This window comes from Chroicocephalus ridibundus, chromosome 4, assembly GCF_963924245.1.
Source record: "Chroicocephalus ridibundus chromosome 4, bChrRid1.1, whole genome shotgun sequence".
Classification (NCBI taxonomy): domain Eukaryota; kingdom Metazoa; phylum Chordata; class Aves; order Charadriiformes; family Laridae; genus Chroicocephalus; species Chroicocephalus ridibundus.
In genome coordinates, this window is record NC_086287.1 from 22,356,179 (window position 1) to 22,380,714 (window position 24,536).

General features: G+C 42.1%; 2 protein-coding genes across 3 annotated transcripts in view; one reads left to right on the forward strand and one right to left on the reverse strand.

The window, feature by feature from the left end:
• NRDE2 (NRDE-2, necessary for RNA interference, domain containing) overlaps nt 1–14,197 on the forward strand; it is a 37,202-nt gene extending 23,005 nt beyond the window's left edge. Inside the window, exons 10-14 of the mRNA XM_063331756.1 lie at nt 243–629; nt 1,653–2,581; nt 4,865–5,003; nt 9,830–9,901; nt 10,554–14,197. Coding sequence (XP_063187826.1) covers nt 243–629; nt 1,653–2,581; nt 4,865–5,003; nt 9,830–9,901; nt 10,554–10,679 — 1,653 coding nt within the window. The 3' untranslated portion in view covers nt 10,680–14,197. The remainder of the gene's footprint in view (nt 1–242; nt 630–1,652; nt 2,582–4,864; nt 5,004–9,829; nt 9,902–10,553) is intronic.
• A 43-nt stretch (nt 14,198–14,240) lies between these two features.
• On the reverse strand, nt 14,241–23,323 carry PSMC1 (proteasome 26S subunit, ATPase 1). 2 transcript variants are annotated; one of them, XM_063331757.1, is made up of 11 exons: nt 23,232–23,323; nt 22,414–22,467; nt 21,462–21,558; nt 20,927–21,051; nt 20,262–20,447; nt 19,932–20,060; nt 18,918–19,014; nt 18,555–18,744; nt 17,194–17,345; nt 15,293–15,447; nt 14,241–14,548 (listed from the first exon to the last, which is right to left on the reverse strand). In XM_063331757.1, the coding sequence occupies exons 1-11, from the start codon at nt 23,232–23,234 to the stop codon at nt 14,414–14,416; spliced, it is 1,323 nt and encodes a 440-aa protein (XP_063187827.1). In that variant the 5' UTR covers nt 23,235–23,323; the 3' UTR covers nt 14,241–14,413. The 2 variants fall into 2 exon arrangements, with proteins under 2 accessions (XP_063187827.1, XP_063187828.1); XM_063331758.1 differs by lacking the exon at nt 23,232–23,323 and adding an exon at nt 22,570–23,014.
• Nucleotides 23,324–24,536: the final 1,213 nt, after the last annotated feature.

Genomic DNA, 24,536 nt, shown 5'->3' on the forward strand with positions numbered 1-24,536 from the left:
TGAAGATCTCTGATATTCCGGGCAAAGAAATCTCTTGATAGCAAATTTACAGTCTGACTAGAAGAACAGATCACCTGTTTAACTTGTTTCGTTTTAATCTGAATGACATTCTGTTAGCATTTAATAGTAATAACAAATCTTTATTGACCTGAAAAGGTTTTTCAATTACATAAATTATATAAATGCTGATTTTATTTGATTGCATAAATTAATGGAGTTTGTTTTAATTTGGATTTTTTTAGGTATTATTTGATGATCTTGGACCATCTTTAATCCGTCTTTCTAATCCAGATCTTCAACGTCAACTACTCTACTCATTTTTGCAGTTCCTGGGGGTTCCATGTACAAGCAAACTCTTTCCTTCCAACCTCTATATTGCCATGGATGAAAATAACATCTTTGACAGTGTGCTTTCTGATGAAAAGCCACTGACTTCTGTTCATTTTCCACTTTCTGGATTCAACAGTATTGGTCATATGGACACGATGCTGCGACGGAGGCATCACATAGGCCACCATAAAGAAGGAGAGGAGTTCGTACAGAATGTTTTTCATGTTCTGTTCCTGCTGTTTTCAGGAAAGGAGAAATGTAACCTGTCCATTTGTTGGTTACAGTATGAAATATCTAAGGTAATGAGGAATTTGCATAGAATCACTTTTGTGATGTGTGGCTTTCTTGTGTATTAATGTTTATATTAATTAAAATAAATATTGATGAAAATTAAGTCTTGTAGGACTAAGTGTTCAAATCAGGAAATGCCATTTAAGATTGCACTGGGGGGGGAAAAAAGCCCAAACCCTTTCCTTCAGTACATGTTACACAGTAGCATACGTATAATGAGTTTTCTTGCAGTCTTGGATAAATGTTGTTATATGGTATGTTGTATGGTAGACAGAAATGGATCCTTTTTTCCAAAGCAAAGTGAGTCAGACAAGTACTTCTACCAAATTGTTCTACAAAGTGCATAATCCCCAATACCATGATATGAGCACCTTATCAAGAAACTTACTACTTCCTGTACAAGTTACATTTGTAGTGTTATTGAAGGAAATAACGCCTTGTCACTTGAATATGTATTTATTTAAATAAAACTGCTCTAATACATGCCCACAGAAGGAAGAGAGTCCAGGTTGTCTTCCTAATGCTTCAGAAAGTTTAGTATTATGTTTCCTTACGGAGAAGTTCCTTGTCTTTTACCCAAACACTACCTGACCAGAAGACCTCCTGTTATCTTCCCATCCAATCTCCACATTTGTCTGTCAGCACATTCCCCACTCTGAAAAGCTACTTGGAGGTTTAATTGTGCTAGTTAAAAGCTGCATCTGGCCAGACAGGATCATTTGTTTTCCTTTTCTCAACCGTTATAGGTTAGCAGCTCTTGATTTGAACAGTTGGCCTTTTAAAAGAGCGAAATTTTGTATTACTTAGTGGCAGGGGTAAGAATGATAAGACTGTGTAATTTGGCTACGTTGGAGGGAGCTGACAACAGGCAGTTGTGACAACCTACAGTACTCTGTAGCAACAAATCTGGCTGGTGGTGAAATACAGAACAATATGGAAACAAACATAGTAATGAAATCAAAAAATGCTGTGAGGTGTTTTTTTCTTCTCCCATCCCTCTCAAAATTCGTTCTGTTTATTCTCCCTTGCAGGTACTTCAGTGTCTCCAAAGAAAAAAGAAGAAGAAGCTGAAAGCGCAAGGGAGGAAGAGTAAAAAGTTGGCCAAGAATCTCCTTAAAGCACCTGACAACCGAAACCACCTTTCTCTCTGGAAACTGTATGCCTACTTAGAATGGCTGCTTGGTAACATCGATGATGCCAGGAAGGTATTTGACACAGCTCTCGGCACGGCAGGGACAGGAGGACTGAAGAGTCCCCAGCTCTGCAGCCTCAGTCTGCTTTATGCTCAGCTGGAAGTGGAACTACTGGAAAGTCTAGAAGGAGCAGTTACGTCGCGTGCTGTTCATATATTGACCAAATTGGCTGAAAGTGGACCATATGTGCCGTATAGTGGACAAGTGTTATCTGTGAATGTCTTGAAAGCTCGTAAAACGTATGAGCATGCACTGCAAGATTATTTAAGTAAAACACCAGTTTCTGATCAGGATCAGGTCAATGATGCTAATCAGCTGGTTAACTTGGTTGGTTGTTATGCACTGTTCCAGTATTTGACTGTTGGGATTGATGCTGCAGTATTAATATATGCGCAAACTTTGGAAAAAATTGAAGCTCCTGGTCCACAGAAATGTGAAAATACTGAAGAGAGTTTTGGCATTCAAAATTTTCCCACTGCTCTTGAAGCTGTCACACTGCTGCATACAAATTTACTCAGATTCCACATGAAAATTAGCGTTTATCCTTTGAATCCTCTGCGAGAGGCACTAACGGAGGCTCTGAAACGGTATCCTAGCAACCAGTCTCTTTGGAGGTCATATATCCACATCCAAAGGAAGTCTCACAGTGCTAGCAAAGCACGAAGATTTTTTGATGGTGTCACAAGGTCTACTAACTCTTTAGAGCCATGGCTGTTTGCAATCCAAGCAGAGCAGATGAGAAAAAAACTCATTGAGAATGTCCAGAGGTAGTATCTTGCAGCTCCTTATGATTATGCTTTTTTTTGATCTGTCTAATCACTTAACAGAGGAGAGAAAATGCTATCATAGTCCTCATTTTGTAGATAAAGAAGCTGTGGCTAGGGAAGGTTATTTGTTCAAGACTGAACAGCAAGTCAGTGGCAGAATCCTGAATAGAAGTAAAGACCTAGGTGATAGTCTCACGTCCTTTCTACTGGATCAGCTTGTGTGTTGCTTTGTGTTTGATTACTTGCTACTGTCATCAAGATGGTATGCATTTCTTTAAATAATTTTTAAATAACTAAGAGCCTGCTTAGATGTCCAAGGCAGACACTGTGAGCTTAGAAACTGCTGCATTTTAATACAGCAGCAGTAAGGAGGGTAATACAGAGCTACGCTGCAGTTTCTGGCAGCTCACCGCCCTACTACTCCTGGATCATAGAATACAGTCGTGGCAGATCTGTTTCCATAGTGAGTACTTGAGAATTTAATTTTCATATGGGGCTGTTGTTACGTAGAAGAGGCTGGAAATTTCCTGAATTTGCAGCATGGTCTGGGCTCAGATTTTTTTGCTCCTGGGAAAGGTGGAAAGGGTAGGAGATGTGGGGAACAGAGGTATGTGTTCATTCTTGAAGCTTAGTCTCTAACTGTTGTCTAACAGTTGCTTGGAGCTACCTATCCACAGCTACCTACGTATCTCTAATAACATTGGCAGCTTGGTTCTTTGTGTCTGCACATAGCAACAGAGATTTCTAGGAAAATGTTATCTGGAAGCTTTACATAGCTGTAAGCTTACAATGGTCACACTTGATGAAATTACAGAATTATCAGTATACTTTAAAATGACGGTGCACCCACTGCTTTGATTGCCACAGTCTGGTAACAGGCATGCATACGTGATAGTGACATTCAAGAGCTGTCAGTGTATGTCATCCTAAATTGTAATAAGAATTCAACAGCCACCAAAAGTAAAGGAGGATTGTAATTTGATCTACTGTTAATTACAGACTGACACTATGCTACGTTTTCATTATTGTTACTGGAAACTGATCTTAAAATTCCAGAGTGATGATTTTCTCTGTGACATTTAGTTCCTTTCCAGATTGTTCTCTGCTAGCATAGCCTTTCCTGTAAGTTGTATTTGTGCAAGGACGAGTTGGATGTTGCAAGAGCAGAGCTGAACTACTGCAACAGAGAGATAAATGGCCTGTCAGTCATGCATAAAAGTAATGTTTATGATGTTGTGACAAACTAAGAAAATGTCTGTACTGTGTGCGACTATTTCCTATTCTGTTTTGTATTTCTGCCTGTTTAAGTGCGTGGAATTCATTCAAAGAAATGAACGTGAAGGGTAAACCAGTAGCATATGTAAGTCAGTGTGAGGTACAATGCTTCAAATGTCTGACTCCGTGCAGAGTAGATTACATCATTTTCCCTCATGGCAAAGGTTAAGATAAAATGAAACATGACCTGAAAGACCCCTGAAAAAAGAGGCAAATTAAGGGCAAGTATTAAGGGTGAGTGGAAGAAGCTGGCAGGCTAAGAGAGTGCACGCAGACAGAAGTAATGTTGCCATGAGTGCTACAGGCTGTTTCTTCAAGGTCAAGCATCAAAAATAAGACAGCCTGTATCAGCTGTAGATAGAAATCAGTGCTTTGGAGAAAAGTACCTACCTGCCTTTTGTTACGCCTGGAATTTAGGGCATTTGAATCACTAGGTGAAAAAGAAAATTTTTATTGTAATCATGGTTGAGATCCAGAGCTGTAATCTAGGCCTTGATCGAAGACCAACACAGAGCCTTTCAAAGGCAACACGGGTAAATTTGAACAGGCTTTCCTGGGCACCAGAAGAAGGCATGCTCACCTAGACTTGAATTTGGTTTGAGCTGCCATGCCAAGCTTGGAACACAAAATGATCTTGAATGAAGACTAAGATAAGTGTTTTAAGATCATATGATAGTGGATTATTGTACTCAAAGAGAAATTATCTCCTCCACTTGGACAGGGTTAACTTTTCAACATACTAAAGGAATTTTCACAATAATACCTCATTTAACTCTTTTTTTAAAAAAAAAACCCTGATTTTCCTATTTAGAAATCTGTTGATTAGATTAGCAAGTGCTAAAAACGTGCTTTATAATGTTCAGAATTTGTAGCATGAAATGCAAAAATCTGGCTATATACGGTGCTGTGTGTACAAAGACAGTACATTGATCTTCACCCTCTTACCTGGATGTGGTTCTTTAGCTTGGGTTTAAGGGATTGTGGTTTCTTTTTTCCTCTGTGTTTCAGGGCAGATGTTGGTGAAATACATTCTACTATTCCTGAAACTGGGTTAACAAATCGGATTATAGCTCTATTTGAACACGCAACTCAAAGTGAAAATGGCACCCATTGTCCACTGCTGTGGAGAATGTATTTGAACTTTTTGGTAAGAAAAGAGTATCACTTTTATTATTTTTCTTACTATATTTGGAATTTTTCATGAACACAGCTACAATACTGTATAAAAAAAGGAGTACTAAATGCTGCCATACCTATACCATTTGCAAGGTGCTGTATTTGAGTTGTAATGCTCCTTTTTGCTGGGAATATTAGGGAAAATGTAATTCATATGGATTAGAAGGAGTAATAGCTTCTGACAATGTAGTTTAGATATAGATGCAAGCAAGTTATTGTGGCTGACATCTTACATAGATAAAAAATATGTCATAAGATGTCAATAGATGGATTTCACCCAGTCTTACTCACAATATAAAGGTAAGTGGGCAGGGGAGCAAAATTTAATAGAAGAGGAAGCAAATTGTAGACACTTAAGATTTTATTATTGTTGTATAAGTAAAATCGGCAAAGATGACTTGTATTTATGTTTTAGAACTACTTTAGGGTTCTGTAAGGAAATATTTCTGTCAAATCTAGATCCTGATTCTGTATAACTTCACAGAATCACAGAATGGTTGAGGTTGGAAGGGACCTCTGGAGATCATGTTGTCCAACTCCACTGTTCAAGCATGGCTACCTAGAGCCACTTGTCCATGACAGTGTCTAGATGGCTTTTGAGCATCTCCAAGGATGGAGACTCCGTAACTCTCTGAGCAATGCCCAGTCACCCTCACAGTAAAAAAGTGTTTCCTGATGTTCAGATGGAGCTTCCTGTGTTTCAGTTTGCGCCCACTGCCTCTGGTCCTGTCACTGGGCACCACCGAAAATAGCCTAGCTTCCCTCTTCTGTGTATTTTCTGTTCAGGTATTTATATACATTAATAAGATCCTCCCTGAACTTTCTCCTCTTCAGGCTAAACAGTCCCTGCTCTCCAGTCTCTCCTCACAGGAGAGATGCCCTAGTCCCTTAGTCATCTTAGTGGCCCTTCGTTGGACTTTCTCACTGTGTCCATGTCTGTCTTTTACTGGGAATCCAACAACTGGACATAGTACTCCACGTGTGACCTTACTAGTGCTGAGTAGAGGGGAAGGATCACCTCCCTCAACTTGCTGGCAGTACTTTGCCTAATGCAGACCAGGATACCATTAGCCCTTCTTTGCTGCAAGGGCACATTGCTGCCTCCTGTTCAACTTGGTGCTCACCAGGACCCCCAGGTCCTTTTCTGCCAAGCTGCTTTTCAGGTGGGTGGCCCCTAGCATATACTGGTGTACGGGGTCATTCCTTCCCAGGGGCAGGACTTTGCACTTTTCCTTGCTGAACTTGTTGGTGTTCCTGTCAGCTCATTTCTCCAGCCTGTTGTGGTCCCTCTGAATGGCAGCATGACCCTTAGGTGTATCAGCCACTCCTCTCCATTTTGATTCATCTGCAATCTTGCTGAGGGTATACTCTGTCCCATCAGCCAGGTCATTAACAAAGATGTTAAATGGGATTGGACCCAATGTCAACCCCAGGGGTACACAGCTAGTTACTGGCCTCCAACTAGACTTTGTTCCACTGATCACCACAGTCTGGGCCCAGGCATTGAGCCAGTTTTCAACCCACCTCACTGTCTGCTCATCCAGTTCTTACAGCAACCACTTGTCTATGAGGATCTTATGGGAGACAATGTCAAAGGCCTTACTGAAGCCCAGGTAGACAGTGTCCACTGCTCTCCTCGTCCACCAGACCAGTCATTTCATCGTAGCAGTTTATCAAGTTGGTCAAGCATGACTTTGAGTGAATTCACACTGACTACTTCTGATGATTTTCTTTTTGTTCATGTGCCTGGAAATGGTTTCCAGGATTAGCTGCTTCACGCCCTTCCTAAGGATCAAGGTGAGGCTGACTGGCCTGTATTTCCCTGCATCCTCCTTGCCCTTCTTGAAGATAGTAGTGACATTTGACTTTCTCTAGTCTTCGGGCACTTCTCCCAATTGCTGTGATTGATCAAAGATTATCAAGAGTGGCCTCACAATTACATCTGCCAGCTCCCTCAGCACTTGTGGGTGCATCCCATCAGGGCCCATGGACTTGGGCATGTCCAGTTTGGTCAGGTATTCCCTGACTTGATCCTGGTGCATCTTCCTTGCTCCATGTTTTCCCCCTGGTTTCTGGGATTTCTGAAGGCCAGTCTTGCTACTAAAGAGTGAGGCAAAGAAAGCTTTCTGTACGTCAGCCTTTTCCATGTCCTGTGTAACCAGGTTCCCTGCCTCATTCAGCAGTGGGCCCACGTTTTCCCTATCCTTCCTTTTGTTACCTGTGTACTTAACAGAAGGCCTTTTTGTTGTTTTCGACATTCCTTGACAGGTTCAATTCCAATTGGTCTTTATCTTTCCTAACTTCATCCCTGAACAACTTCCAGATCTGAATTAGAAAAAAATTATGCATGAACATCTGTATGGTTTGGATTTATGGTGGAACAAAGAATATGGTAAAAACACTATTTTATGTGGGCCCTTCAAATATTTTCTTCTGTTTTCTCCATACTATAAAAACTTTGCCAGACCAAGATTTTTTGATTGATTGACATTGAAGCAAGCAAGGTTCAGTCCACATCCAAAATAACTGCATGATAGGGAAAACATAACAATAGGTTTATAACTTGCCTTGAATTTTCACAACCTTTTTGAATCTTAAAAGCTGTATACAAAGGTTATGCTAACTAGCATTGCAGAATAACACCAGAAGGCAATAATGTTCATTTCTTCATAGTTCACTGTGGAAGTACATGAACAAAATCAACTTCACATAGGCAGTTTCATCATCTTGGTTCTTTTCTTGCTTCTCCAAAGTGCAATATGGAAGATTAAAACACAAAAGAAATGCTTGGAACTCCTGTAAGGGGAATTTCTTTCCACAATATTACTCCTCTGTTCATGTCCTCTGGCATAATAAGTTGTCAGCGGAGAACAGCAGTTAACAGGCTGTGAAATACAGAGGCAGCAGGGGAAGGAGAGGCTCTGGTTTTGTGTTTGAGAAGATCATAGAATCATAGAATCACAGGGTTGGAAAGGACCTCCGGAGATCACCCAGTCCAACCCCCCTGCCAGAGCAGGGTCACCTAGAGCAGGTTGCACAGGAACGTGTCCAGGTGGGTTTTGAGTGTCTCCAGAGTTGGAGACTCCACCACCTCTCTGGGCAGCCTGTTCCAGTGCTCTGCCACCCTCAAAGTAAAGAAGTTCCTTCTCATGTTTAGGTGGAACTTCCTATGCTCAAGTTTGTGCCCATTACCTCTTGTCCTGTCCCCAGACGCCACTGAAAAGAGCCTGGCCCCATCCTCCTGACACCCACCCTTTAAGTATTTATGAGGGGAGATCTTATCAACACTTATAGATGATCTCTTGTGTGGGGCTATTACTGTGACCATTTCTACACAAATACGTGCTTGTAATTACATTTTATACAACCTTGTACATAGGCATGTCCAATCGGATTCCTGTTAGTCTTTACAGACTCCTGATGAGACTCTAGTATGCACAAATGCTAAGGTAAAATCACCCAGTGTGTATTTTATCACTAACGATTCATTCATAGAAAGCATCTTTTTCACAAGAACAAGAAGGAATATTTATTAGACGCTAACAAGACAGAGGAAAATACTACTTTTACAGTAACAGCTTTGAATAACATTGTTCAGAAAAGCAAAATCAATTAGAAACATTAAAATTTTCAGATATAATTGTAGAAGAAGTTGTGATTATCCAGTATTACCCTAAGTTCTGCGGATCTCTCCCTTTTCTCTTTGGGTGTGTCTAGATATTTGATCTTCAGTATTTTGGGTAAAAGCTTCTCACCGCTTAAAAGCGCAAAGCTTTCATATAGATTTTGAAACAAACTATTTATCTTAAATTCCTGTTTATATTTTCTGAAATCATGCTTGACCAATCTGGTAGCCTTCTACAATGAGATGACTAGCTCAGTGGATGAGGGGACAGAAGTGGATGTTGTTTATCTCAACTTTAGCAAGCCTTTTCCACTGCCTCCCAGAACATCTTCATAGACAAGCTGATGAAGTGTGGATTAGGTGAGCGGTCAGTGAGGCGGACTGAAATCTGGCTGAATTGCTAGGCTCAAAGGGTTGTTGTCAGCAGTGTGAACTCCTGCTGCAGGCCAGCCGCTGGTGCGGTACCCCAGGGACTGATACTGGGACCAGTGCCCTTTAATATCTTCATTAACGATCTGGACAGTGAGAGAGTGTACCGTCAGCAAGTTTGCAGATTATACAAAATCAGGAGTGGCTGATGTACCACGTTCTGCTGGTGGCTTGTCCAGGTCCCTTTGAATAACCAAGAGCCATGAAGATGAATAAGGGGTTGGAGCATGTGTTGTACAGGGAGAAGCTGGGAAACTTGTGATTTTTCAGCCTCAAGAAGTGAAGGCGCCTGGAAGATACTGTCAATGTACGTAAATACCTCATGTGTGAAGACAGAACCAGATTCTTCTCAGTGCTGCCTAGTGACAGGAAAAGAGGCAGTGGCCACAAATTGAAATATAGAAAATTCCATTTAAATGTAAGAAAAAGTTGTTTGTTTGTTTGTTTTTTACTGTGAGGGTGATGAAACACTGGAACAGGTTGTCCCGTGGTTGCGGAGTCTCCATCCATGGAGATATTCAAAACCCAACTGGGAGCTGGTTCTGAGCAGCCTGCTGTTGCTGACCCTGCTTTGAGCAGAGGGGTTGGCACAGGTGGAGCAGTTGCGTACCTACCACAATATATAGTAATAAGGATTCCTCGTCAAAGGAACACTGAGCAGTAATTTCTTTGTCTCAGAGATAATGTTTTATTGTTTTAGCTATTACTGCATTGGAGCATGAACATTTCTTTTTCTCACTCAGGCTTCACTAGGAAAAACAGAAAAAAGTAAAGGATTGTTTTATAAAGCGCTTCAAAACTGTCCTTGGGCAAAGGTAAGTGTAGAAAAAATATAAACCTGTCATCATACTCTAATTTTTGAAGTTCTGTATTAAAAAAAAAAAAAGGTTAGTATTTAGTAGTTGTTGTGATGAGTTATATGCAAATGAAAGGAGAAATTTCTGAAGCAGAAGCACTGTTAAGATTTTCTGCAAATATGAGATGCACCTGCAGTGGAAACAAACATGGTTGTCAGTGCCATTTGTGTTTCAGAACAGAAAGGTGTTGCATTGCAGGAGGCAAGGAGATAATAAATTCCTTTCTGTGTGATGTAGAAGTCCTAGTGTCTTTTAGATCATGTTTTATTATGAGCAGGGTAGTAGCAGAAATATATAGGCAAATGAAAATGTACTTAATTAATAGTATAAGAAATTATTCAGGGATGCCTGCAGCTCCTCAGGTAATGTCTGTATATGCTGCGCTTGAAATTTGATCTTTTTTGAATAAAATTATTTAGTAAGAGTTGTAAAAAACCTTGATTAAACATCTGTCACTGTAGAAGAACTAGTTCTGTTTTCGTATTATTTTGAAGAAGTGTATGATATTTCTTATGTTCTTGTTACAGAGTCGTTTGCATATCTGCAGACTTCTTTATACTGTGTTTCTTGCTAGGATAGAAAGATGGCACAGTAAATGTTCTCTTTCTAGGTACTCTATATGGATGCGGTAGAGTACTTCCCTGATCAACTGCAAGAGACGCTTGATCTAATGACTGAAAAAGAATTGCGAGTGCGGGTACCTATGGAAGAGCTGGATCTACTATTAGAGGTTTAAAAGAAGACTGTAGACGAGTGGAGAAAGTACAGAAGCTAGTTCAAAACCTGTCAGTTAGACCTGTCTCTCTTCAAACAGGAACTCTGTTGGGTACTGTGTACTTTTTTCTTTTTTAAGGTTGAGTGGTTTGTTGGTTTTTTTTTAAGGTTTTATATAAATTGCTATCAAAATGGAGTTCTACTAGGTGTAGCTATTCTGGAATCAAGTACTGCGTTTTGCCCACAAAAACGAATCCATTTCCCTGAAGTGTTGCTGGCTCCCACAGAAGGATACCCTCTTATAAATAGCCTCCTGTTGAATGCTGCCCACATTTCTTATTCTATTGTTTGAAATTACATTCCCTAGAGTTCAGTAGAGATTCAGTACATGCCAACTATGGTTTGGTGAGCAGCACAGGAAATAAACATCTGCCAAATGGATGCTTCACTGTTCTCCAGTTGGCGGACTTCAGTAATTTTCTGCAGCTTGGTATGCATGCGTGTGTGTATTTAACTACCAAGTCAAACAGTCATTACATCTGTACATAAACTCTTAGTAGAAGCTAAATCTTTGCTTGAGCAGGCACCTATTTTGGACTTGTATTTGTATGTTTTGACAGATGACTGTTTTAATACGAATATTTATGGAAAATATATCTGAATATTTGAAAATTCAAAAGGAACGAATTATTTTTTTATTTCTTAATTTAATAGAACTGTGAGTGTATTAAAAATGAAGTTGTATCCATAATGCACCTCTAAGCAGCTAATTTTCAATCAAGTTTTTGTGATTGATTACTGTCTCTTGACCCAAATATAGGCAATCATCTTAAGAGAAGTCGAGGTCTGTTCTGCATTTAATCCTCACCAAAGAAGGCAGAGTAGTCAAAACATGACTGTTTAATTAGTAGCTTCTGTTCCAAGAGTCTTTGGGCAAGCTCCTAGAGAAGTAATATGAAATACGGGAACAATTTAAATACATAGTTCTGTTATATATTTATTTTATAAGACAGAATATGCTGTAATATGTGAAAGACTGTTTAGCATCCCTGCTCTTGAGACCCAAGTACTCAGAAACTGGATCTTCATCTGGAAGAAGGTACCTGCAGCCACTGAATGTCCAAAACTGTTTCAGAGGTTTTTCAGGAGAAAACTAACAACTGTCACAGCACTGAAACAATTGGGGGCTTCCACCTGGGGAGATCTGATTACACAGAAAACTATGTCTGGACAAAGCCGTACAGCCTATGGCTTGGTTTTGCCTGTAGCAGCACAATGCAAGATACAACATATTTTAGCTTAGGCTGCACTTTGTTTATTTTTTTCTAAAATTATTTTTAAGTATTACAGGGAATATGCAGAATTTTAAATGGTGTTACACCACTTTCTAAGAGCTTTATAATTTCACTGTGTTGCAGGTGATGCTATAGAAGTAATTAATAAGGCTTTGTAAAAAATACATATTTTATTTTTAAAATCACAGCTTAAAAGTTTAAAACAGTTTAAAAAAACAGCTCCAGAAGTGAACTGGAGGTCAGAGTCACTCCTCTGCACTGAAAAGTAACATCACAAATGGTGTGCTTGTTTTTGCTCTCCCATGAAAACAAAATGCCGTTTCTTCTAAAGACCTGAAAGGGACATGGAGAAGGGGAAGCTTGGTTGTGCTCCTGCTTGTGTTTCTGGTAGAATCACAGAGCGTCCCAGGCTGGGAGGGGCCTGGAAAGATCGTCTTGTCCAGCCTTTCGTGAGAAAGGGAGCCCAGGTCTATCTGGCACCCTGTCCAATCGCATCTTGAAAACCTCCAGTGATGGCTCTTGTTCTAGTCACTTTTCCACGCATCCCCTTTCCTTTGCACAGCTTCTCCTCGCGCTGCGGCCTTCACTTGGGATGGTCAGAAGCTGCTCATTTACTGCAGGAGTTCCTGGAGTCCTGCCTTTTAATTCCGACTCCAGTAACTTTTTCGGTCCCAATGGGGAATATACTCACTGTTCATTTTCTCCTCATCTTTATTACTTTTGTATTGATCTTTGTGACTCGAGTTCAGAAATGTTGGAGGAAGTGGTGGAAGTTAATTTCTGCTGCAAAAGGTAAGAATTTAATTTTCAAATGTGTTTCTTTTTCAGTTGCTGTGGTGGTAGACAGGGTACCAGAACACAGTTCTTGGTTTAGCTTAATCTATCGCTTCTAGATGGCATTATAGCCATGTCCCAAAAGGGGGGGAAAAAAAAAAAAAAGCGTTGCTTGCCGCACATGTCATAAAGCTCTTCAGCCCCTCAAGCAATGATGAGATCAACTGCCACGATTAGAAAGTGCTAAAAAATCACTGGCTTTTTGTGACCTTTCCAAGGAGGCAGATCTCATAAGGTTTACAAGAATGGGTAATAAAACTTTGCTTCTTGTTTTTCTATCTCCAGATGAAAAACAACTCTATTTCAGGGTTCCTGTCATCCAGATTAAATAAAAGACTCCATGCAGCTGTAGGGTTTGCTTTTAACAATGAACCACATAATTTTTACCCAGAAAACCAAAATGTGTTGGCCTTGCTGCCACCATTGTTGTTACGGCACTGGCAGTTAGCAGAGGGATTTGCGCTGTGTTTAACTCCACTGTCTCTTCCTGGCCAGCATTTGCTCCTGCAGAAAGTTTCCAGAACAAAGACTGCACATTGCTTAACTGTGGTCTGTATATGGAACTTTATATAAACCTTAAAAATCACATGGACAACACTTAGAAAGTAATTAATTAGAACTTAACGAGTCCTTCACAAAAGTACACTGCCCAGAGTACTTAATAAGCAGTATCTGCATCGTTACAACTTGGCAAAACAGAAATCTAACTCCTGGGGGTGGGGGGGGGGCTGCAGGCAGTGAATGTGTTTAGAGGGGAAGAATTCCTTTTCAGATTACGCTGCAGAACAGCAGGCAGGTGACTCACAGTTTGAGTTTGTCCCTGTGTGACAGCCCGTGCACCTCAGGTGCGCCCTGCCTGCGCCGCGACGGTCCCTACTGGGTGGCGCAGGGCTGTAGAACTCCCCACTGTGCTGGGTGCCTTTTAGAGACATTCTCTGACTCAGAGGAGTGAGGAAAGCATGTTTATGTAATGAACAAATCTATAAACTCTTTAGTGTTACCTTATTCAAACATGTTTAGATCTTTAAACTGAGACTACTAATAAGTGTTCCCCTTGCTTTCACGTAAGCACACGTGCTAGATAGAGCTGGCTGCTTTTTAAAGTGTATTGGAATGTTACTTAAGGTTGCATGTTTTTTCATTAATTTTTACATATAGATGACTTAAGACACTGAGGTTTGTCAAAAGTTACTTTTGTCCTTGTTACTTAAGCCATTCAAAGAGATATAGAAAAGTAATTACTGTAAGAAGAGCTGCAATTAACACAGCAGCTGTAAAAGACTCACCTCCCACGGACCAACAGGTGGGGAACCGGCACAGTGTGTCCTGGCAGCACAGTGGGGTGGGTCATGGAGAAAATAACTCCTGTAGCACCACCATATTTTCTTGGAAATAAGCTCAACGAAAGCAACAGACAGTTCCACGTAAATAGCAGGCCTTTGCCACCAAAACTGTTCGGTTCAAATAAAAGCTTTATTGGGAAATTAAGTATTACACTGACTGAGAAATCACAGCCCACCAGGATTTTACCTCTTCAAGAATGAAAATGAGCCAGACTATGTGGTTTTACACAAGGCTGTCATCAGCATGGAAACAGCTTCTGACAGTCCCCAAAGAGACAGGTGACTTAAAGGTACAGTCCCTCGGGGGTTCCCTCCTGCTTCTTGTAGAGAACATTCTCTTTAGACTTTTTGAAGTCTTCATTTGTAACTTTCATTCGCCGTTCCCTCAAAGCCATCAGTCCAGCTTCCGTACAAATTGCCTGCAACAGAGAAAGCCAGAACACATTCCTATCTCTGCACACCTCAGAAGGTGGCAGCACCCTCATACTGCTCCAGTTGACTCTCCAGTAGAAGTGAAGAGTGTTAACAAAACTTAATTCTTAAAATTCTTAAGTTTGGTATTGTTCAGTAGCAATCTGGGTAAAGCTAGATGAGCGTAACACTTTGGTGACAGGAATGCAGCCTCATAACAGCTGCGTTATCCTCCTGCAAGGGGATAAAGTAATGCCATGTTTGGTCAAGCCCATTCGCGTGGTAACTCTACCACGTGTGCTATCTGCTTTAGACAAGCAGACTAAGTACAGCTGAAGCTTCTTCATCTACAGTTGCATTTTTATCTGCTTGCAACGGAGTCTCTAAAAATGCTGCTTATCCTGCACTATCTTAAATAAAGTTTAAGTTATCTTGCATGTTTGTGCAAGATTCCACATTCCACTCCTCATTTCCACTTTGCTACTTTTAAAGTTTCTTATTCAGATAAGACAGGTACGTACTCTTACCAAGACAAGCTACCTCATAATTAGAGTTTTGATAAGTTTCCCACTTGTAAAGCTGAGTACGTGTCACTCAGCAAAGGTTATTTTTAAAGCCACACAACTGTCCCTCAGTGATGTAACCACAGGTAATTCGAGAACAGTTTCAATACACATGTTTTTTGGATGCAGTAAAAAAAAGTGAGGCTTAATTTGCGTTTTGAAGTATAAACAATGGTGATGTACACTGACCTTAATATCTGCACCACTGAGATCATCTTTTGCCATAATCAGCTCATCCAGAGTCACATCGTCTGCCAGCGTCATCCTGCTTGTGTGAATCTGAAAGATTCGTTTCTTGGTCTTTTCGTCGGGTAGAGGGAACTCGATTTTCCTGTCAATGCGTCCTGTGCGAGAGAAAAGTTCAGTCGTAGGATTTTTGCATGCAGCTACTGGAAACAGAGCAGGAAGAACATTTCAAGGTTAGACTGACGGTAACAGCTTCTTCACACCACGATCATGACTTTGAGTAGAAAGTGAGATCGGACTATCCTGTCCACAATAAACAGGAAGCTACTACAGCTGAAAGATCCCGTGCTGCTGGAAAGGTCTGTGTCACTGCAGGCAAGACAAACCACACCTGGGAAACATGAGAAACCATTGGCTTCCTTGAGCTGCATATAAATATAAAAAAAGCCAATATGTCATAGCGCAGAAGGGTATTAATGAAATACTTACGTTCTTGTAGTAAATTTTATTCTACTCTAAAATTACATTTAGCTCTAAAGTTTATTTAGCCTGTGTTTATGTGGCAGAAAATTAAATCACTGTGGCAACTTGAAGAACTTCCTCCCTATATAACCAGCCTCCTAAAAAAACTGCAAGTTCTTCCTGAAGAAGGAAGGTTTTGCTGCAAGTCCCTACCAGAGGTTTCCTTTATGTCAGTAGGGACCTTTGGATGTTCTGATACTCTTTGTTCCAGCTTTAATGAGTGATCTTTTTAAACATATTTCCATCCCTGGATCACTCTTTTCTTTGTTTTTATACTATAATTTCTAAAGAAGGGTTGATGGCACCACGTAGGATATTCCAGACTACCCCACACAATGGTAAATCAGTCTGCCGAGCTGCTAGAAGTGCCTTTGTTGCTCACACAACAGTTATAATTTAAGTACTAACCAGTGTAGGAAGTTTCCTTCCAACAACTTTTAGATCATCGTCGTTTGTCTTTTAATACCGGTACAGTATTTTCTCCTCTGTGCTCCAACAGCACCTGGTTTTGACTTGGAGGGGTAAGGTAACAGTGACAAAGGGTGACAAAAGCAGACCTTTTGAAAACAAACACTCCTCAGCAACTTTGTACTGTGGAGGTGTTTTCTAAACTCCTACAGTCTAGTGACTGTTCAGAGTAGGTCTTTGACAAATTCATCTTATCTCATTACCTTTGCTCTCCATCTTACCTCTATTACTTTAGAAGGAATATCTTCACAACCTCTTCAATACTTACGGTTTACTTGAGGACACTAACGGGAGGCTTAGCTTATTCCTTTGCTCTCCGTGTTGCTTTCTAACTTCTGATTTAACAGACCCCACAGAGGTGTTATGTTTTGGTACATTTTTAGCGGCCATTGGAAAATGTGCCTGTTCAAGCTCTTGACTCATCACATGATACATAAGTCAAAATAAGGTATTTCTTCTCACTCACTTGTCCCCCCCAATGACAGCAGCGTGCCTGGTCAGTAAGGAAGCAGCTGCTTTCCTGGCATCAAAATCCAGCTCTCGTTGTTCCAGGTGTAAGTTCTCATGGATGGAGCAGGAGTGGTACCAGCTGCTGCAGACGTTAACGAAACGCTGCTGCGGCACTAGAGCTTGCCTTAACAATAACTTTAGATAGCTGTGCCTTCTTAATACAGAGGAAGAATGTTCAAATTGTTTCTGTATATATGAGAGGAATGAACACATTTCTTCTCTTCCATTGTTTTTGGAAACTCATGAATGGGTTCCAATTTTAACAGATGCACCAACACAGACGAGACGGTGAATAAAGACAAACCAGTAACTTGCATTCTTTTTACCGGCCCGAGTTTGTTGAGTTATGACAAGTCCTTTCGTAAGAAAAGTGACTTAAGCACACACGGTGGGAAGGCTCTTACCTGGCCTAATTAAAGCTGGGTCCAGCGTTTCTATTCTGTTTGTAGCCATGATAACTTTAACATCCCCCCGCGAGTCAAACCCATCCAGTTGGTTCAGCAGCTCCAGCATCGTGCGCTGGATCTCTCTCTCCCCACCTGAATTTGAGTCATACCTGAAGAAAATAATATACAAATTTAAGAACATACTTCACACAACTACCATAAACATATAAACAAAATAGTGTGGTGTTTACTTTTTTTCAAAAGCCGTAACAGATTTTTTTTTTTTTAATGTTCACCCATAGAAAACAAAAAGCAAGTTTTCTGAATCATATTGCGACGTCTAGGTAAGTAAAGAGACACTGAACTATTCTTGTAGCTGGGGAAAAAATACAGGTTGTCACTCATTTTTCCATGTCAGAGCGTTTCCCAATGCAGGCAGCTCTAACTGCGCAACTTTTAACCTTACTCATATGGATCCTGGTTTAACTGCACTTCTTGAAACACAGGTACCAGTGGCTGTATTCCTCTGCTTTGTAGCTCAGCCGTTTCATTTTGCTCATCTCAGACCAAACAATCTACACCCAGAACAGCTCACCCACGTTTAGGAACAGTTTGAAGCAACATAATATTTATGAAGAATTCCGTGTGTTACGCACTTCACCATCGGTCCAATCCTTTCCACATACAATGAAATACATGGGGCAGAAGCTGCCTTACCCTGGAACTTCAGCCGTGTAGTAACATGTATGAGCACCTTTTCATTTATTTAAAAAACATTTGACTACTTTAAAGACAATTTGTATTGGATAGTTCCAACCAGCCTACGGAATTTGCAAAGTAATACGACTTGCACACAGGCTGAGCAATAGTTTAGTGTGGCACAAGCAACGCTTCTCCGTGACATCACACTCTGTAACTTACCACAGAATATTCTAAGAACTTAAGTATTTAGCCACCAATCTGGAGAGGCAAATGATAAATGGATATTTTCTCTATGAAGTACACTGCTTCAATGCAGAATCGCTAAAGCCAATTACAGCATATTTGGATTTGCACTTAAAGGATACCACAGGAACTTACACACAGTGCCTCCTTCTGTCTAAGATATTCCACCATAGAGATGCTACCAGGTAGACAGAAGAGAGATTAAGTCTCTGGTCATATCTACTTAACATGAAAAGGTTGTGATATATTTTAATTTCAAACAAGTTCTTTGAAGTTTTATTTGTTAAAAATGCTTACATCAAAAAGAGTATTATGAAAATGGCAGCAAAGCTAAGAAATTGAATATCACTGCGGTTGCAAAAGCAGTGTTTCTAGTAAACCTTTTATTGTCCCTGGCGATACTCGTTTGTGAGGTGGGAGCCAGAATACTGTACCTCTTTGTGCCGATGGCATCAATTTCGTCAATGAAGACAATCGACGGAGCGTGCTCTTCAGCCACACGGAACAGTTCACGCACCAGCTTTGGACCGTCACCCAAGTATTTCTGTATAAGTTCTGAACCAACCACTCTCAGGAAGGTTGCTGAAGTTTGGTTTGCCACTGCTTTGGCTAGTAAGGTTTTACCTATTTTTAGTTGGAAAGAAATACTGTTATTAGTTTGCAGGGAAAAAAAAGAAAAAGTGCTTTAACAAAACAGTCATATGAAGTTTGTGACAGACTTGGCAACGGTTCAATCCGAACCAAGCACAATTTCGCTCATGTCAGCTCAGCAGAGCTGTTGCTGTACTGTAAAATACCTGTGCCAGGTGGGCCATACAGAATGACTCCTTTGGGTGGCTTTATGCCCATCTCTTCGTAATATTCAGGATGGGTGAGAGGAAGCTCCACAGACTCCTGCAGCACAGGAAAAAATGAAACTGAGGTTTTTATAAAGAGCGCGCACTCTCCACAGAAGTGCTGTGGGCATCTTGAGAACAGCGTTAATAAAAGTACCAAAGGCAAAAAGAACTTAACTAATTTCAGGACAGACCTTGAAAAATATGTAAATACGTGTCTCTGCTGCCTCCAATGCTAAGGCAACTACTCTATTTGAACAGGTCTGCCTACCGTTTCCACTTGACATGTGGAAAAGAAGCAGCGAGTGTTCCCCTTCCTCCAACCTAAACGCATCATCCCGAGTTTGGAATGTGGGGGTTCCTGACTCCCAAACACTCATGCAGGATCTTGGGGTAGGGAGGCCCTTTATGAAACGATGCCTTCCACCAGGAGTTACTGGATCCTACAGATCAGTATTTTAAGAGCATTTGTGATTTTGGATGCCTACCCAAATCAAAAGGGTTGCGTTTTACCAGAGTTCAGACAGAGCTCTGCTGGTAGTTAAAAAACAAAAACACAGAACCAAATAACCAACAAAAGCAAACAAAACAAACCAAAAAACCCCTACCCACCAAATATCCTCAGAATGCAAGGCATCAGACCCTCAAAACAACCTCTGTGCTTGTTAGAATTTAACTCTTATCTTGCAACAATCAATAACTTTACAAGTTACGTGTTGCAAAATACTAAAGTTATTGCAGAGGTTTTATGAGAGCTGCGGAAGGTTTGTGTGCACAGGCGTTGTGAACGGGGGTGCCACCCGCCCACTTAAGAGAGTTAGGCCTGTAGGTCTGCCCAGCAAAACCAAATGACGAAATGCGCTACAGCACGACGCTACACGAAGAGCAGCTGGTCCCGCTGTTAGACTGTTGAGCTCCCAGCACAACAGCTATTTGCTAGCTTACTTAACAGTGTCAATTAGTACAACCGAATACCTTGATTTCTTGAATCTGGTTGTCGAGGCCACCGATGTCAGCATATGTTTCTTGAGGCGCTTTCTCCACTTTCATCACAGTAACTAAAGGGTCTGTGTCATCCATCAGGACTCCTATCACAGCATGAACCTAGTTCAACCATTAAGAGTTGTCAAAGAAAGCAAGCACCATTACCAGTACAAGCTCAAACCTAAACCCAATGCTCATCTGTTCAGGCGCATGAAATAAACAGCATTAGCTCTCAGACCCTACGATCCTGTGATTCTCAAGAAAAAAGCACAGTTAAAAACAGTACAAGAACTCGTGCGTCGTTTTATAAAAACAACTCGCCTTATGATTTAGCAAAACTGAGCAGCCTGGCTCCAGCAGATCCTTGTCCACAAAAGACAGAATACTGACGTAGTGTTCCGATCCTACTGATGTGGACACGATAGCGTGGTTGTCATCGATGATCTCCTCCAAGGTACCCACGGACATCGGCGTTCCTCTCAGATCATCCACCTTTGATCTTTCTTCCTGTTGCCGAGAAGAATCCAAGAAACAACTCAAAAACACAGGCAAAAACATTCTTGTACAACGCTGGCTCAACAGTTCGCACCCAATGGAACAGAACCAGCCTTTGGTATTGTTGTTTCACTGCCCTAAAAAAGGCCTAAGAGCATAGGCCAGAAACGAATTCCACTATTATTTTAGTTCCATGCTATGGCCGCTATTACGTGGACGCGCATAGCTAGAATATTCTTTCTTTCTGTATTGATGGGTATCTGGGAGCTACACTTTGACAGACCGCTAAGAAACAGAAAAACACTGTGGCCTCATCTCATTAAACCATGAGAAAAAAAATGCTGTTTTCTGGACAGTAATTGAGATTTCATGAAGAACTGTAATATACACAATATGTACATTCATGGCACTTTATTTCCATTGCTTTTGTATGAAGTAGTTTACATTAGAGCATTTATTGTATTAGAAGTAACAGTTCACTCAAACCTCACCTCTTGTTTTTCTTCCAAAGGTTTCATCTGTTCTTGATTTCTGATAAATTCTTCCTCCATTAGGAGGTAATCTTTAATTCTCTCCAACTTCAACAATTTGAGTCTGCACTGTGTGTGAGGAGTCACTGTAATCAGAGTAGAATCACAATATTTTAGACCAAGTTTGACATGGTACCAACAATTCACTAATTCATTACTAGAAATTCTGCTTTATTTTCCAACACTAACTTCTATATGAACAGCAGTCACTATTTTACTTGTCCCATGGTAATTCTAGGTAAAAGACATTTTTAAAAGATAAAAGTTTCCCCTGCGTTTCTCCTCATTTCAATTTCTCTCTCTCTCCCTCTCTTACCCGGGAATTCATGGGCATAACAATAATCTTATTTTGTGTTTTTATGTTAATTAGAAATAAAATTACATTTGTCCTTCTGTTTAATCATTTGTGACCTACATCCAGACAGATCTAGAGGACAGGACGGCTCTGCGCTTCTCTAAGAGCCCACAGGGCTGCCGGGGCAGGCAGAACGCTTACCCAGGGGGAGTTTGCTGGCAGCATCTGGTCCCTTTGTTTTCTTCTTCTTTTTCCCCACTCTGGTTGGAACTGGAGGTTCATATTTCTTCTTCTTATCCTTAGTCGTAAAAACAATTCCACGAAAAAAATAAAATCAGGATATTAACAACGAAAAGATACAGACAGATGATAGGCGCACAAACAGAGAGCGAGCTCAACTTAAGCTGAATGACTACATAACAAAATTGTCTCCTTTATGATATATAGCGAGAAGTCCAGAAGAAATATTATTCTTATTTTTTAAAAAAGTTCAAAAATTTATCCTCCTGCTTATTTTACATCTCTAATTTAGATTTCTACCAATTTTCAATTAACATAGAATGGGGAAGGCTAAAGCCTGAAGTAAATCACAAACAAAACTCATCCATGACAGGATGAGGAAAATACTGAATCTGAACATTTCTGTTGCATTTTAATCAATAGGTAACGCGCATTCAGTTTGCCAGCTTAGACAGAGCTTGCCAGGAACGTTATACTTCCATCTCCAAAGGAAACTGGAAAGGCCTCTAATGGTCCACAACATGAAGTACTGACCTCATGTAGATGACGGTATGATGTCATTTTCAAACCAAAACCAGTTACTTAAGTGACAGCTCAAAGGCAGTCTTTCCTGACCCAAACAGATTTATAGTTTTATTATTTTTAAAAAGAAATTACTACTGTGAAATAATTTCAGTTTTCCTTTACACTCAAGACCCCTTTTCTGTTTTTGAACAGCAACCCGTTTTCTCCAGCGTGCAACCAGAAGAGAGAAGACATTTCACCAAAGCTAGCAAGAGTGTAATTTTATGCGTTTCAGAGTACAAAAACAAAAAAAATAAATTGTAAAACAAAGCCTACGGCAGCCAGCCTCTATAATAGCACATCTGTACTTCATTCTTTAAGTAAAAGCACTTCTTTTGTTTTTAGTTACCTTGTCATCCTTCTTGCCACCACCAGGACCATGTCCACCACTCTGACTTTGACCCTAAGTAGAAAGAAAAATAAACCAACAGCCAAATATAAGTACACCACTATGAATCTTGAAACCTTTCCATGGAAAGAAATGCCATAATTAGATTTCTCCTACCTAAACAGAGTACTAATATATTCCAATTAATGGCCAAAAGTCAGTGACTAAAGAGAAGCGTGGACTTATGAGGCAGGGAAGGGCATGGTCACGGGTCTGGTTTTGACTCCTTGGGCACGGCGCTGTTTGACCACACAGCAGTGTAGCTCATTCCGCGCCACTGTAAATTAACGCGCAGCGCTACGCGACGCGTCTCACAGAAAGTTCTCCCTCGCTCTCCCGTCGGCTGATTTACCCGCCCGTCAGCACCACAGGCCGGTCCCGCTGCGGCAGAGACCCGCTGCCCGGGGGTAGCCCGGCCCCACCGGGGCGCTGCCCAGACCCGCCGGGCGATGCCGCGACCGGGGCTGGCGCGGCCCTGCGGACCCCGGCGACAAGGACCGAGGCGAGCCTCCCGCGGCGGCGAGCCCCGCCTCGCCCACGCCCACACCCCCGCCCGGCCCCGGCGCGCCCGGCCGCGCTCCCCCCTATAGGCTCCGCGCCTGCGGTGACTCCGCAAAACGCCGAGCGATGGCGGCGGGATGCCGGAAGAGGCCCGCCGCCGCCACCCCCCGCTCCAGCTCCGCGCCGCCGACCACCCCGCTCCGCTCCGCGCCGCCCCGGCCGCGCTGTCGCCGCCGCCGCTGCGTCGGGCCGGCCCCGAGAGCGGGCCGCCGCCTCACCATCCTGCCCCGCCGCCGCACCGGAAGTGCTACCCCGACGGCGCCCGACGCAGCGGCGGCGACGTCACTACGGGGCGCGGCAAGGGCCAAGCGCGACAGGCGGCGCGGGCGGGGCGAAGGCGTTGCGGGACGCGAGGCAGCGGGTCACGCGCGGCGGTCGTTGGCGGTCGCTCGCGCCCCCTCAGCTGGGCCCGCCGCCGCCCCGCCCCGCCCCGCGCTCGGTCCGTGCCCGTTTGCCCCCGCGTTGTCGGCCGTGAGGCGGCCCTTCGGGGTGCCGGGCCAGTACCGAGCGGCAGAGGGCTCCGCGCCGCCGCAGCTGAACGCCCGGGAGGAGTGGGAGCCGCAGCGGGCAGCGTCCCGCGCTGGTGTCGGTGTTTGCTTTGAGACCCCTTTAGTTCCTCAGAACCTCCGGGTTGTAGGCCGTGGATTCGTGTGTATTGATACAAGCGAAAGCCGCCCGGCTGTCGTTCCACCTGCGGGCGGTCAAAAGCGTGTCTAAATCAGTTCTCTTGAGTGCAATGGAGAAAAAGCAGTGTCTGTGGCGTTGGCAGATGCTTTGTGGTCACATTTCAACTACTACTTAAGTTGTAATAGCTTTTGAATAGAATTTCAGATAAATAACACTTTTTTTTACAGAGGAAACATGTAATGGCCAAGCAGAGATGATATTTTCACTGGTCTGCCAACAGCAGTGTTTGCTTCAAAAGTGTGAAACTGCCTTCTCTGCCATGGAAACCTACAAGAAAGAGTTGTTTCCCCATGAGATTTTTCTCAGGTATTCATAGAATCATAGAACGTGTTGGGTTGGAAGGGACCTTTAAAGGTCACCTAGTCCAACCCCCCTGCAGTAAGCAGGGACATCTTCAGCTAGATCAGGTTGCTCAGAGCCTCATCAAGCCTGGCCTTGAATGTCTCCAGGGATGGGGCCTCCACCACCTCTCTGGGCGACCTGTTCCCGTGTCTCACCACCCTCATTGTAAACAACTTCTTCCAAATGTCTAATCTAAACCTGCCCTGCTCTAGTTTAAAGCCACTGCCCCTCATTCTATCGCTACATGCCCTCGCAAACAGCCCCTCCCCAGCCTTCCTGTAGGCCCCCTTCAGATACTGGAAGGCTGCTATAAGGTTTCTCCAGGCTGAACAACCCCAACTCTCTCAACCTGTCTTCCTAGGAAAGGTGCTCCAGCCCTCTGATCATCTTCGTATTCTTATAGTTTAGTTCACATCAAAACAAGAAGCTCATGATCCCTATTAAAGTGCATAATAACTAGCTGACGCAGTGTTAATATCCATAAAAAAAGATAT

What these genes read in the sequence shown, in the direction of transcription:
- PSMC1 (XM_063331757.1), bottom strand. An exon ending in GTATGGCCCACCTGGCACAG is followed by an intron (nt 18,745 to 18,917) that starts GTATTTTACAGT and finishes AACTAAAAATAG; the next exon opens with GTAAAACCTTACTAGCCAAA. An exon ending in CCCAGCTTTAATTAGGCCAG is followed by an intron (nt 15,448 to 17,193) that starts GTAAGAGCCTTC and finishes TCTCTCGCACAG; the next exon opens with GACGCATTGACAGGAAAATC.